This window comes from Staurois parvus, unplaced genomic scaffold, assembly GCF_062004578.1.
Source record: "Staurois parvus isolate SC_StPar_1 unplaced genomic scaffold, SC_StPar_1.0 ptg000145l, whole genome shotgun sequence".
In the NCBI taxonomy this organism is placed as follows: domain Eukaryota; kingdom Metazoa; phylum Chordata; class Amphibia; order Anura; family Ranidae; genus Staurois; species Staurois parvus.
This window is the reverse complement of record NW_028317941.1, coordinates 717,864-732,303: the sequence shown is the minus strand read 5'-3', so window position 1 is coordinate 732,303 and position 14,440 is coordinate 717,864. Positions and strand designations below refer to the sequence as shown.

Here is a 14,440-nt window from a genome sequence, read left to right as displayed (position 1 = left end):
TCCGGTACCTGGAACCATAGAGAGCGGAGCTGGTATACTCTATTGTTCCGACTTCCGGCCTCTTTCTACACGCGCTGATCCTAACCGGCAGCTGATCTCAACATGGTGGGTAACGGGGCTCGTAGATTGGGGGTAGTGGGCAGCACGATTTATACACCGGAAAAAGACAAGCCATAATTTTCTGTTTAATTACTTTGTAGCTGTAAATCCTGTGATGGCTGACTCGATTGTGAGTGAAGCCTCCAGCACTTTAGGCTGGCACCCTTTTAGTTGGCTGCTGGTTTAACAGGAAGCTCTTTTAAAAGTAACCAAACCTGGCACATACACGTGAACTTTCCTAGTGGGTGCCCAGGAGGACTGGAGTAGTAAAGTTTTAGGAACACCCTTAGAGCTCATGTATATGGGGTGTTTGGAAAACACTTCTGAACCATGCAAAATGTAGGTTAAAAAGTCAGTTTAGCTGTGTTTGCATACCGTGTTTGTGTGTGTTCAGACGCATTTATATGCGTTTGCGTTTAGAAGTGTTGCGTTTTTAAAATAACCTCAGACCTTCCCAAATGCCCAGAATGCACTGAAAATAGATCAACTATTTCAGACATTTTTAGGGCTCATGTACATGGGGAGTTTAGAAAACTCTTCTGAACCATGGAAACTCACTACTGGAAAACATGCATAAACTTGCATACCGCGTTTATGTGCGTTTGTGTTGAGAAGCATTTTTAAAAGATAATCTCAGGAGACCTTCCCAAATGCACAGAATGCACTGAAAAACAGTAAAAAATTAACTATTTCAGACGTTTTAAAAGAAATAGAGAGAGCAGAAGCAGAGAGAGCAGTATGTGTTGAGATTACCTGTCTTTTCTGGTTGTATGCACTATGGATCCCATCATGAGCATAATGCAGCCCGTTCTACCATTTTTTCCTTCACGAAAAACCTGGAACTGACTGAGCTGGTGTACTAGGTCCATTTGAATTTATTCTGATGATGAAAAAAGGTTCTGGGCAGCATCCGGACATGGAACACTTAAAAAACGCTGCTAAACACACACGCTTCTAAATGCGGTTAACTGTGTTTACATGCTTTTACAAGCATTTGGCGTTTGAAACACTGGTAAAATCTACTCCTGAATGCAAGTTTGGGGTGTTAAAAAATGACTGTAAACGACTGTATGTACCTGGACACATAGGAAAACATTAGGGAGAGTTTAGGGGCTGCTGAAAAAAACGCAGAACAGCTACTAAACGTCAGTTTATCAGCTGCAGTGTACATGAGCTCTTAGAGAAATAGAGCAGTGTTTGTTGAGATGACCTGTCATTTCTGGTTGTGTTCACTATGGATCTCATTATGAGCATAATGCAGCACGTTCTACCATTTTTTTCCTTCATGCAAAACCTGGAACTGACTACGCTGGTGCTAGGTCCATTTGAATACATGGAAAATGCTCTGCATGCATTTCTGATGATGAAAAAAGGCTCTGGACAGCATCTGGATATGGAACAGTTTAAAAAAAAAAAAAAAAAAAAAAAAAAGCTTCCAAACGCAAACACTTAACCACGTTTACAAGCATTTGGCGTTTGAAACGCCTGTAAAATCTACTCCTGAACGCAAGTTTGGTGTGTTCAAAAAAACAACTCCAAACTCAACTGCCTGTAAACGACATAGTGTACATGGACAACATTAGGGAGAGTTCAGGGGCTGCTGAAAAAAAACTCTGAACAGCTCCTGAACGTCAGTTTATCAGCTGCAGTGTACAGTGGGGTGCATAAATATTGGGACATCGACACAATTTTAACATTTTTGGCTCTATACACCACCACAATGGATTTGAAATGAAATGAACAAGATGTGCTTTAACTGCAGACTGTCAGCTTTAATTTGAGGGTATTTACATCCAAATCAGGTGAACAGTGTAGGAATTACAACAGTTTACATATGTGCCTCCCACTTGTTAAGGGACCAAAAGTAATGGGACAATTGGCTTCTCAGCTGTTCCATGGCCAGGTGTGTATTATTCCCTCATTATCCCAATTACAATGAGCAGATAAAAGGTCCAAAGTTCATTTCAAGTGTGCTATTTGCATTTGGAATCTGTTGCTGTCAACTCTCAAGATGAGATCCAAAGAGATGTCACTATCAGTGAAGCAAGCCATCATTAGGCTGAAAAAACAAAACAAACCCATCAGAGTGATAGCAGAAACATTAGGTGTGGCCAAAACAACTGCTGGAACATTCTTAAAAAGAAGGAACGCACCGGTGAGCTCGGCAACACCAAAAGACCCGGAAGACCACGGAAAACAACTGTGGTGGATGACCGAAGAATTCTTTCCCTGGTGAAGAAAACACCCTTCACAACAGTTGGCCAGATCAAGAACACTCTCCAGGAGGTAGGTGTATGTGTGTCAAAGTCAACAATCAAGAGAAGACTTCACCAGAGTGAATACAGAGGGTTCACCACAAGATGTAAATCATTGGTGGGCCTCAAAAACAGGAAGGCCAGATTAGAGTTTGCCAAACGACATCTAAAAAAGCCTTCACAGTTCTGGAACAACATCCTATGGACAGATGAGACCAAGAACAACTTGTACCAGAGTGATGGGAAGAGAAGAGTATGGAGAAGGAAAGGAACTGCTCATGATCCTAAGCATACCATCTCATCAGTGAAGCATGGTGGTGGTAGTGTCATGGCGTGGGCATGAATGGCTGCCAATGGAACTGGTTCTCTTGTATTTATTGATGATGTGACTGCTGACAAAAGCAGCAGGATGAATTCTGAAGTGTTTTGGGCAATATTATCTGCTCATATTCAGCCAAATGCTTCACAACTCATTGGACGCCGCTTCACAGTGCAGATGGACAATGACCCAAAGCATACTGCAAAAGCAACCAAAGAGTTTTTTAAGGGAAAGAAGTGGAATGTTATGCAATGGCCAAGTCAATCACCTGACCTGAATCCAATTGAGCATGCATTTCACTTGGTGAAGACAAAACTGAAGGGAAAATGCCCCAAGAACAAGCAGGAACTGAAGACAGTTGCAGTAGAGGCCTGGCAGAGCATCACCAGGGATGAAACCCAGTGTCTGGTGATGTCCATGCGTTCCAGACTTCAGGCTGTAATTGACTGCAAAGGATTTGCAACCAAGTATTAAAAAGTGAAAGTTTGATTTATGACTATTATTCTGTCCCATTACTTTTGGTCCCTTAACAAGTGGGAGGCACATATGCAAACTGTTGTAATTCCTACACCGTTCACCTGATGTGGATATAAATACCCTCAAATTAAAGCTGACAGTCTGCAGTTAAAGCACATCTTGTTCGTTTCATTTCAAATCCATTGTGGTGGTGTATAGAGCCAAAAATGTTAGAATTGTGTAGATGTCCCAATATTTATGGACCTGACTGTACATGAGCCCATATTTTTTCCTTACCATCTTATTCAGTATAGTATCTCCAAACTTTTTAAACAAAGGGCCAGGTTACTGTCCTTCAGGATTTAGAGGGGCCGGACTGTGGCCAGTGTGAGTAGAAAATGTCTTGGCATCAGAGTAAACACTGTCCCATCATTGGTTCTAACAGGAGGAATAGTGTCCCATGGTTGGTTTTAGCAGAAGGAATAGTGCCCCATGGTTTCTATCAGTGGGAGGAATGGTGCCCCATGGTTGGTATCAGTGGGAGGAATGGTGCCCCATGGTTGGTATCAGTGGGAGGAATGGTGCCCCATGGTTGGTATCAGTGGGAGGAATAGTGCCCCATGGTTGGTATCAATGAGGCATAGTGCCCCATGGTTGGTATCAATGAGGCATAGTGCCCCATGGTTGGTATCAATGAGGCATAGTGCCCCATGGTTGGTATCAATGAGGCATAGTGCCCCATGGTTGGTATCAATGAGGCATAGTGCCCCATGGTTGGTATCAATGAGGCATAGTGCCCCATGGTTGGTATCAATGAGGCATAGTGCCCCATGGTTGGTATCAATGAGAGGAATAGTGCCCCATGGTTGGTATCAATGAGAGGAATAGTGCCCCATGGTTGGTATCAGTGGGAGGAATGGTGCCCCATGGTTGGTATCAGTGGGAGGAATGGTGCCCCATCGTTGGTATCAGTGGGAGGAATAGTGCCCCATGGTTGGTATCAATGAGGCATAGTGCCCCATGGTTGGTATCAATGAGGCATAGTGCCCCATGGTTGGTATCAATGAGGCATAGTGCCCCATGGTTGGTATCAATGAGGCATAGTGCCCCATGGTTGGTATCAATGAGAGGAATAGTGCCCCATGGTTGGTATCAATGAGAGGAATAGTGCCCCATGGTGGGTATCCATGAGAGGAATAGTGCCCCATGGTGGGTATCCATGAGAGGAATAGTGCCTCATCAACAAAGCCAAAGGGAGGAGTAATGCCCCATCATTGGTCTTAGCAGGAGGAATAGTGCCCTAATGATGATGCCAGTGCGAGGAATAGTGGCCCACTGATGTCAGTGGGAGGAATAGTTCCCCATTGATGATGTCGGTGGGGGTAATAGTGCCCTGCTGATGGTGTCCGTGGGAGGAATAGTGCCCCATTGATGTCGGTGGGGGTTATAGTGCCCTGCTGATGTCCGTGGGAGGAATAGTGCCCCGCTGATGGTGTCGGTGGGAGGAATAGTGCCCCGCTGATGGTGTCGGTGGGAGGAATAGTGCCCCGCTGATGGTGTCGGTGGGAGGAATAGTGCCCCGCTGATGGTGTCGGTGGGAGGAATAGAGCCCTGCTGATGGTCAACGGGAGGAATAGTGTCTTGAGGATCGCATAGAGTAAAGCAAAAGGCCACATCTGGCCCCTAGTTTGGAGACCACTGACTTAGAGGAAACAAATTCATGCTCCTGATCTCTGATTAGTACAAACTGGATTATGACTAACCCTTTTGCTGCCAGAGCCTTTTTTTGCACATATGATTAGATTAAAACATTTTAGACCTGAATAATAGTTTAAACCCCTAAACTTAATATATTTTCTGAAAGTAAACACCCTAGAGCATAAAATGTTGGTAGTAGTTTGGTTTTTTTTTTTTTTTTATATCAGACAATATTAGCTCAACAGTTTATCAAGGGGAAAATCGCAAAAGAAATATACTAAAGTTCATATTAGGTCACAGAAGTGCAATTCCAAATGTTTATTAAAATATAATATGTAAATTATAAAAAAAAGTTCTAAGTAAATAGCCAACTATCTTTAAAATTGCATGTTCCTGTGAAACCGCATGAAACTTTGATACCCTAACTTTTCCATAGGCAATGCTTTAAAGTGTTACCCACAACAGTAAAATCAGTCTATATGCACTAAAGCATGCTTGTTATACTCATTGAGGAACCTAAGGGGTTAATCCTCTGCACTATGTAAAAATGCTGCTTGATCCTGACTTCTCTGATCCTCCCCTTCTAGTGCTCCCCTCTTATCTTCTGATAAGACATATCGTGTGGAGACACTCTGCACATGCTCAGTTTGGTGTGTATTGCCAGAGAAGTTTTTTTTTTTTTTTTTTTTTCTTGGGAGAGTGCATGTGATCAGCACTGTCCAGACAGAGGTCAAGGGTTCTGCATCCTCCTAGAGCAGAAAGAAAACTCCTCCTACAAGCTTCACTCAGTGCTCTGCTGAACACTGATAGAAGTCACAAGACTGCCCTAACTGCTGATGAGAAAAGGTATTTAGCAGTGTATATTTACTAAAATAATTGCATTTCCATGTAGTGTGTACTGTGGGAGACCAGATATAGTGAATGCAGGGCCCTGGGTTTAGTAACACTTTAAGAGCTTTTACAGATTATTAATTTAGAATTAATCATGAGCAGCGGCCCTAGAGTTATTGCTCAGTGTGCATGGCAATATGTAACGTGTAGTGCAATCAACCATTTTGTATGCAGGCACCCTGATGCATGTTTACAATTGTGTGGAGGTACCTATTTTTTATTTATACACTAAACTTTATTTTTTTTTTATCGCATAGGGGACCAAAATTCCCCCTACTGAAAAAAGGAAAAAACAAGACACACTCAATTCTAGATATGTCAGTTCACTGTTTTCAGTGTTATCTCCGTAACCCAAAAATATTGGCAACAAAATACTTCGGTATAGACATCGAAGGCATACAGTGGTTACTTGATTGAATGTACTCCATGAATATGTAAAAGCCAAATTTTATTAGTATGCAAAGAAGTAAAAATAGTAGATATAAAAAGAAAAAAGTTTACTACACCTTGAATGACCATGTCTCTTAAAGACAGCTAAAAAGTGTCAAAAATGGATGCATACATTTTACATATAAACTACATCAAACCTGCATCATCACATACATATCCGATAATCATGAATCATATGTGTTGTATGCAGTTATCTGTGGTTAGGGAAGCTCCCCCGAATGGTATTACAATCTTTAAATGACCACTAGTGGGTGACAACATGACATAAACATAGGATGTAGGTGAACAAATGATAGTATAGACCTAATCAGCCCTCAATTTCTATTGGGACTTAGAGGAGTCATGATAAAAAAAACCCAGCACCGATAAAATCTTAGGAGTAATCCCTTCCTTTCTAGGTACTCTTCTGTAATGCCTATGAAATGTGTTGGCTCTGGACCCTTTTTACTATAAAGCATTGTTGCCCAGATGCCAGGGGCATGAGAGGTGACTGATGTCATTTCTCTAAACCAAAGGAACAGTCACAAGATATTCTGCTGAGAGCAAGATAAAAACTTGTTTATGGAATGAAACGTGTTTGACACCTAGTAACCTCACATTAGGAAATAAAAACCTGTTTAAAGAGAAGTTAGTTATCTTTAAGATGCTTGAGAAGTTAGATATCTTTAAGTTTGGGGTAGATGAGAAGTTTAGGGTTGATAAGAAGCAAAAATGTGACTTTTCAGATAACGAATATGGTGGTTGAACGTGACTGTTATCCTTGCGGAACCCTACTGCCAGCTCCTCCTATGGTGGGTGTGGCGCCTGCTTACTATTGGACAGCTTCTAGAAAAATGGTTTAAAAGCTGGGAGTCCAGGTGAGACCAGTAGGAAGGTCCCCTCCCCCTAGTTGCCAGAGGACGCTCTGACGCTGGGATTTTTGCTGAGGCTATGTGAGCTCATCAATTGGTCGCGCTTACTGCTTCCCCGTGACCCCCTGGGCAGTATGGTTCCGATGGGATTTGTTCCTTCCAGCTTCTAACATAGCTTTGGTAATGTATTCTATGCTGTGACGCTGTCAAATGATGTCTATTGCATGCTGTAATGCTCACATTATTATTGGTGTTTGTTGTTATGCAGATAGTGATGACCATAAGATATATCCTGTGTGTCGTGTGATAATAAAAGTGGAGGTTTTGACAGTGCAAGAATATTGCATTTGCATTCTGTTATTTCTTGGAGTGCCGGGTGAATGCTGTGATGTGCCAGGGGAGATGTTCATTTGGTAGATGTCTTTCACATGTGTAGAATATGTAATGGTATAAATGCTGATTAAAAGTACCTGTGCGTGACTACCTGTTTGTGTGCATGTATATGACTTGCTTTTAGTTATTGCACCCAGCGTTTTCCGTTACATCTTCCCTCCTAAGGGTCAATAAAGCCCACAGTGCCCTGACATTGGCTCTTTATCACCCAAGGCCCCTTATGGCTGTCATAGCCAAGCAGGCAAGAGGAAAGAGTTTCTAGCAGGGGAGGGATTACCCCTAGCAGTACCGTTATTTATTGTTGCTCCTCCAAGGTATAAAATGCTCCCCCCCCCCCCCCACCAAAAAAACAAACAAAAAAACAACCCTTTATCTGGCACCTCTGAGCTATCCAGTACAGTGTAGCCAGCATCACATCTCCTTCTCTTCCTGGTCTCAGTAAGGAGTAGAGGAGGGAAATAAAGCAACAATGAAGGAAGAAGTGAGAAACAGAGACCATATGTGGTTATAATGAGGCGCACTGTTGCACTGCTTCAGATAGGGACACGCCTTACAGAGAAATACTTATGATATGCATTAACCAGTTTTTCTTTTGATATTTGAAATGTATAATTTATTGTTTCTTCATTATCAGAGACCAATCCTGCTTCAGGGCCATGAGAGGTCTATTACTCAGATAAAGTACAATCGTGATGGTGACTTGCTGTTTACAGTTGCCAAGGACCCAGTAAGTAAACGGATGGATTTACATGCTTAAGTTTGTCGATGAGCCACTTACCTGTGGCCAACTTTTATATATTCGTATGCAGTGTTGGCATAGGCACAGTAAGTGAAAACTATTAGTCTCTACCCCTCCTGTTTAAAGTGTCAGGTTTTGCTGCTGGGGCTTTTTTTCTATTTAGGACAGTTTTAGGGGCTGATAAGAATGTGAATCTGATAAGAAAGTGTCATTCATATACTGTATGTGTACCTCCACAGCTTCTTATGGCATGAAGGAACACGGGCTTGATTAAACCATTACATGTCATTTTGTACATATTTAAATGTGTAAATTCCCTGGACTATGCTGCTTTGAAAGAAATTCAAAGAAACGAAAAGTGTATGGAAGTGAACTGGGAAGTGTAAGCTTAACTTCAGGCCAATGTCTGACTACATATAAAGGAGCGGTTTTACCTGCCAAAGGCATTCTATTTCTGCTCATCTAGTCCTGAGATTTACACTTACCTGCCACACATCACAGCCCTGTCTGGTATGGCAGGACTCTTGATTTTTTTTTTTTTCTTTCTGCAGCTAACTAACACTTACAGGTATCTACCCTGTCCCCAGCTGTTGATTGGACAGTAAAAGTAGAAACTGCAGACTGTCATTCTGCTCTCTCCTCATACCAGCATGATCTTTGATAGCACATGAACATTTCAACTGGCTTTGTGCTGTTTCTCCTGTTCCCAGTCTGAGTTCTGCTGTATATGGGGTGCAGAAGGTCAAATTACAGTACTTGTACTGCTTACATCTAAAAAAAAAAATTTTTTTTTTAATACACATTTTACATGTAATTTACAGTTTTCCTTTAAGGACTACTTCTCACTTTTAGTATTAATTTGTGTTTTTACTTCTAGGTTGTAAATGTTTGGTATTCTGTGAACGGAGAGCGACTTGGTACCTACAATGGCCACACTGGAGCAGTGTGGTGTGTTGATGTTGACTGTATCCTTTTAAGTACTGAAAGCCAATATAATAATTTGGTGGGATAGAATGTTTCCATGGCAAATAGGTGAATAGTATAAAAAAATAGTAACTTATTCATGTGTACAGATCATTGCTAACTCAAAACCGTGTACTGTATGTGTGTGTGTATACACACCACAGCTCAAAAATCGAGTATATATTTTACTTGTGTACTTAGCTGCTTATTTTAATTGTATTGTTTGAGGAGTGCAGCAGAGGGCATGGAGGCAGTGCTGTCAAAATAGGCATCTTTCAGTACCTACTGTACAGCTTCGTTTTTTGTTTTTGAAAAAAAAAAATTATTGTTGCCAGACAAACAAACTCATACCATACATATTCAGTTAAAATGCCAAATCCATGTTACAAACAGTAAATAAGTGACCCCCATTTTAAAAATAAACATATTATCAGGCATTGTTAAGTACTCAGAGGAACCCATAGCTCAAGTATTTCATTTCAGCCTAGCAAAACATTTGTAATTTTTAAGGAAAAGTTTACCTTTTTAGAGAATAATAAACAAACCTTTTTTTGCAGGTAAAAAAATGCGTTTATTTTTGTCTACAGGAGACTGGAAAGCATTGCAACAGCGATCAGTAGATGCTGATGCCATGCAGGTCTCCTGCAGACTTGTCAGATTATCTGCTTGCTGTACAGGATGTAGGGGCAAGCAGATATTCTGACAGGAAACTTCAATTAACTACCACGGCACTCCACAGCGCCTTGGTAGTTCATTGAAAACTACAAGCCCACAGCTGCTAAGGCTGTCGGGACTTGCAGTTCATTCATTCACGGAAGTCCGCTGTTTTCAAATTTGACAGTACGGGGAGAATTCTACCCGTACTATCTGTCCAAGGTTGGGTGGGCGGCAGCTGCGGCTTTGGGAACATGTTGCGTGTTTCACCCTAAAAACAGGTGGAACATGTAATGTTCCCGAGGTGAATTTATCCTTTAACTCTCACCTAAACCAAGAGTTGACAATAACCTAAGGGAAAAACAAAAGGGAAAGGTTATATAAAAACTATACAAAGGTCCTTTTGAGTGTGATTTCATATTTGAGTCCAATGGTGAGGGCTAGTGGGTGTGAAAAGGTTCTTTTTTAGAACATCAGTCAGTTTCTTCAGCCAAAGTTGCTGAGGAGTCTTCCCAGGTACAGTTACATTTTTAATTTGTTGACTGATGCCAACACATGTTCACTTGAGTCAAACGTATGCATTGCAGTGACGCACCTGATGTTTTACATAGCATGCAAAAGCACCTCCACAACAAATCTATGAGCTCTGTATCTGAAAAAAGGTGCTGGTAAGGTTTTTCTTTGTACATTCTAGTGGTTTTGCAGCGCATTCAAATATGTTGCCGTAAAGCACCAGAGAGAACAGGTGTAAAATGGGCCCGTAATGAAAAGTAAAAGGAATGCTCAAACCAGCTAGGGTGATGTGAACTTAAAGGAGGTAAAAAGCCTTCCACTAAACCAGAGCAAAGCACAGTAGAGCCTTTGAAAAAATAGACGGTATCTGCATGTTTCATTGCCATTAAAAAAAAACAAGGGGATTATTCCTCAATTTGTAGATTTGTGTTGGAAGTGAAACCTGCAGATACTCTTCTCTTTTAAGAAGACTCTGCTGTTGAAGTTCACGTAAACCTAATCACTAAAACCTCAAGCTTTAACATGTTGAATTAATTTGAAGAGAAAGTAGCTTTCATTAAATACATGAAGATCCTGCCATGAAAGTCCTTGTGCAAGCATTCCTGTTATGGGGTGACAGCTTTCTGTCCCTTTCTCCAAATTGTACTTCTGCATTGTCACCCTGTAACTTGTTCTGGAGACTGCAAGCAGATATGCTAACACACATTGCTCAGACATGCTTCACTGTTGTCCACATCAGGAAACCTAACCTGAGAAGCGACATGCAGTAGTTGCTGGAGTGTATAGTGAAAGGAATAATCCAAACAATGTGTAACTTTTTGACCTGTCCTCTTACAGGTCAGAATCGCTTGTTCCCCTTTTATAGGGGTCCTTTGATCACCTCCTATCCTCCTTATGGGCTCCCCTTAGTCGTAATCATCCATGGATCATTCACTTGTATACTATTTCCAGGCGTCTGGCCCTTTAAAATGCATTCCCTGTCTTGTTTCTTGGTGTGGCCACAGCTACACCATGGGTCGATTTAAGGACTGAGTCCTAGTGGCCCGTACATGCAGCACTTCACAGGTGACTCCAGTTATTGCAATTGAACATCCATCTTAAAGTGGATCTGAAACCTGGGGAACTGTACCCATTGTGTAAGAAACAGGACAGGGAGTGCATTTTTAAAGGCCCAAACACCTAGAAATAGTATACAAGTGAATGATCCATAGATGGAAAATTACAACTGAGGGGAGCCCATAAGGAGGAGAGGAGATGATCAAAGGACCCCTATAAAAGGGAAACAAGCTGTAAGAGGACAGGTCAGAAAGTGGAGGTGAGCGCAGGAGTAAATGATGGATATACGGTGTGCATGCTCACAATGTTATAGGAGGTGGTTCGCTATATTATATGGTCATCACGGAAGATAATAAAACAGCACTTTCTGTTGAAGAATAAGCATTTAAATTGTGTACAATATATGTTTTGGTTTTTGATGCAAGGGGAAAGTTTTATTGTTGATGATTTAATGTCTGATGGGATGTTTGTTTTTATTGTAAGGCACTTTTTGGGGAGGTGCAGCATTACACATTGTTTGGATTATTATTTCTATTGTGGGAACATTTTATTTTATTTGCATCCATAATCAAATCCAGATTTTTTCTGGTTTAATATAATTGTTTTGTAGCACATTTTTTCACTTAATACATTCTACACATTGGTGGCAGGGGATAAATCCTTTTTTATTTTGAGTTACTTTAGAGAAAGGAAGTGGCTCAAAAGAGGCTTCAGTAGGTCAGCAGTGGAATGTTTGATAAACTGCGCTTTAGCATAGTGAATGCCATTCAGTTGGACCTGGTTCACACCACTGCAGGTTGCGGTTTATGAATTTTCTGGATGCATTTTTTTCACATGTTTTTGATGCGTTTTGTGTTTTTAGAGGTGTTTATTGTCTTGCAGAAGAAACCAGCAAAAATGTATAAATGCAAACACTGCGTATTTGATGCATTTCTGCTGTGTTTCTATTGAAGTCCATGGAACCAAAACATAACCTGTTAAGGAAAAAAGGTCCCTAACATTTTCTAAAAAATGCACTGGTGGAAAATGCACAGATGTAAACGTGATCCGTAGGAAACCTTGTTAAATGTACTGTAGTACTTTCTGCAAAACTGAAATCGCACTGAGAAACGCATAGGGTGTGAACCTGGTAGAAGGGTGTACATGCCCTTTAAGTTAGTATGAAATGAGCTGTTCACTGATAAGACATTAGCATTCGTACAGTGTAATTAGTGATCATGCTAGCACGTCTCTACATCTTTGCATCTTAAATTCTTTAATTACATGTTCAGGGGATACACGCCATGTGCTCTCTGGATCAGCAGATAACTCTTGCAGATTATGGGACTGTGAAACAGGTAAGTGCATATGGGCATCTTATCGAGTGTTTTTTCTGGTCATTGTTTTTTTTTATTTAGAAGACTTGGCATATACAATATTTTAACATCGCAATGTAAAAAAGCATTGCTTATGTATTTTAAAGGTGGAAGGATTGTCAGTGGCAGGAGCTAGTAAAATCTTGGTGAGGTAGTAATGTCCCAGTGATGAGCAAGCAGCAATATTAACTTGTTGTAGGGGAGCAGTCTTTTTACTTATGAATGGTGAACACTGAAATGTGTAACATTATCATGATTTAGCTGTTGGAATGTATTGCCACACCTCTGAAATTGTTTGCATGAATAGGTTCCCATGTGTAAGATGATCAACCATCATTCATTATGTTTGTGGATGCCAGCAGACCTTGTTAAATGTTCTCAGAAGGATAGTTGGCAGGGTTGTCACAATGTCATTGTCCCCTAAATTAAAGCTGATGCTGCTGATATCCACAATCTTTTGTCTATCCTTCAAACCGTATAAGTGAACGTATTCTTGCTGTGACTGTGTAAAAGTAATGGTTGTCAGGTCAAATAATGTCTACATGTCTGGCCGCCTTTCCAAGCTTGACATGCTTTAATCCCAATTTGACAGCTGATTCAGATTACTAATCGTGGTGGTGACTTATTGTTAAAATGTGTCATGCCAACAGTATCCAAATGTGCAGCCATCTTGCATGACGACATTAAGGCCAAGACTGCACGGATCCAAATAATTATCGCTATGTCCAGCTTCTCTAAGATATAGCCATATTAAGGACTTGAGTACCAGCCTGTAATACCCCTTCAGTATCAGGCCATTTTCCCGTTTTAGGTGGTGTGATAGTTTGACTGACAATTACTGCAATGCAACACTAATGGATTTTATAACTTTTTTGGAGACCGAGCTTTCCTTTGGTGGTAACCACTGAGATTTATTTTTATTACTATTAAAAGGAAAATAGACCAAAACTATTAAACTTTTTTCTGTTAAAAAAGCATGAACACCCAACAGTATACACTGCTCAAAAAAAAATTAAAGGAACATTTTTTAATTAAGAGCATAGCATCAAGTCAGTTAAACTCCTGGGATATTGATCTGGTCTGTGAAGTAGCAGAGGGGGTTGTTAATCAGTTTCAGCTGATTTGGTGTTAATGAAATTAACAGGTGCACTAGATGGGCAACAATGAGATGACCCTCAAAACAGGAATGGTTTTACAGGTGGAGGCCACTGACTTTTTTTTTCCCTACTCATCTTTTCTGACTGTTTTTCACTAGTTTTGCATTTTGCTAGGGTCATTGTCACTTCTGGTAGCGTGAGGCAATATCTGGACCCTACAGAGGTTGCACAGGCAGTTCAACTCCTCCAGGATGGTACATCAATACATGCCATTGCCAGAAGGTTAGCTGGGTCTCCCAGCACAGTCTCAAGAGCATGGAGGAGATTCCAGGAGACAGGCAGTTACTGTAGGAGAGCTGGGCAGGGCCATAGAAAGTCCTTAACCCATCAGCAGGACCAGTATCTGCTCCTTTGTGCAAGGAGGAACAGGATGAGCACTGCCAGAACTTTACAAAATGACCTCCAGCAGGCCACTGGTGTGAATGTCTCTGACCAAACCATCAGAAACAGACTTCTTGAGGGTGGCCTGAGGGCCAGACGTTCTCTAGTGAACCCTGTGCTCACTGCCTGGCACCATAGAGCTTGTTTGGCATTTGCCATTGAACACCAGAATTGGCAGGTCCGCTACTGGTGCCCTGTGCTTCTCAGATG

At 41.2% G+C, this 14,440-nt stretch overlaps 1 protein-coding gene across 1 annotated transcript in view; it reads left to right on the top strand.

Moving 5' to 3' along the window:
* Window positions 1-2: 2 nt before the first annotated feature.
* Window positions 3-14,440, top strand: part of EIF3I (eukaryotic translation initiation factor 3 subunit I) — a 42,039-nt gene continuing 27,601 nt past the window's right edge. Inside the window, exons 1-4 of the mRNA XM_089673824.1 lie at window positions 3-105; window positions 8,047-8,139; window positions 9,029-9,116; window positions 12,609-12,674. Coding sequence (XP_089529950.1) covers window positions 103-105; window positions 8,047-8,139; window positions 9,029-9,116; window positions 12,609-12,674 — 250 coding nt within the window. The 5' untranslated portion in view covers window positions 3-102. The remainder of the gene's footprint in view (window positions 106-8,046; window positions 8,140-9,028; window positions 9,117-12,608; window positions 12,675-14,440) is intronic.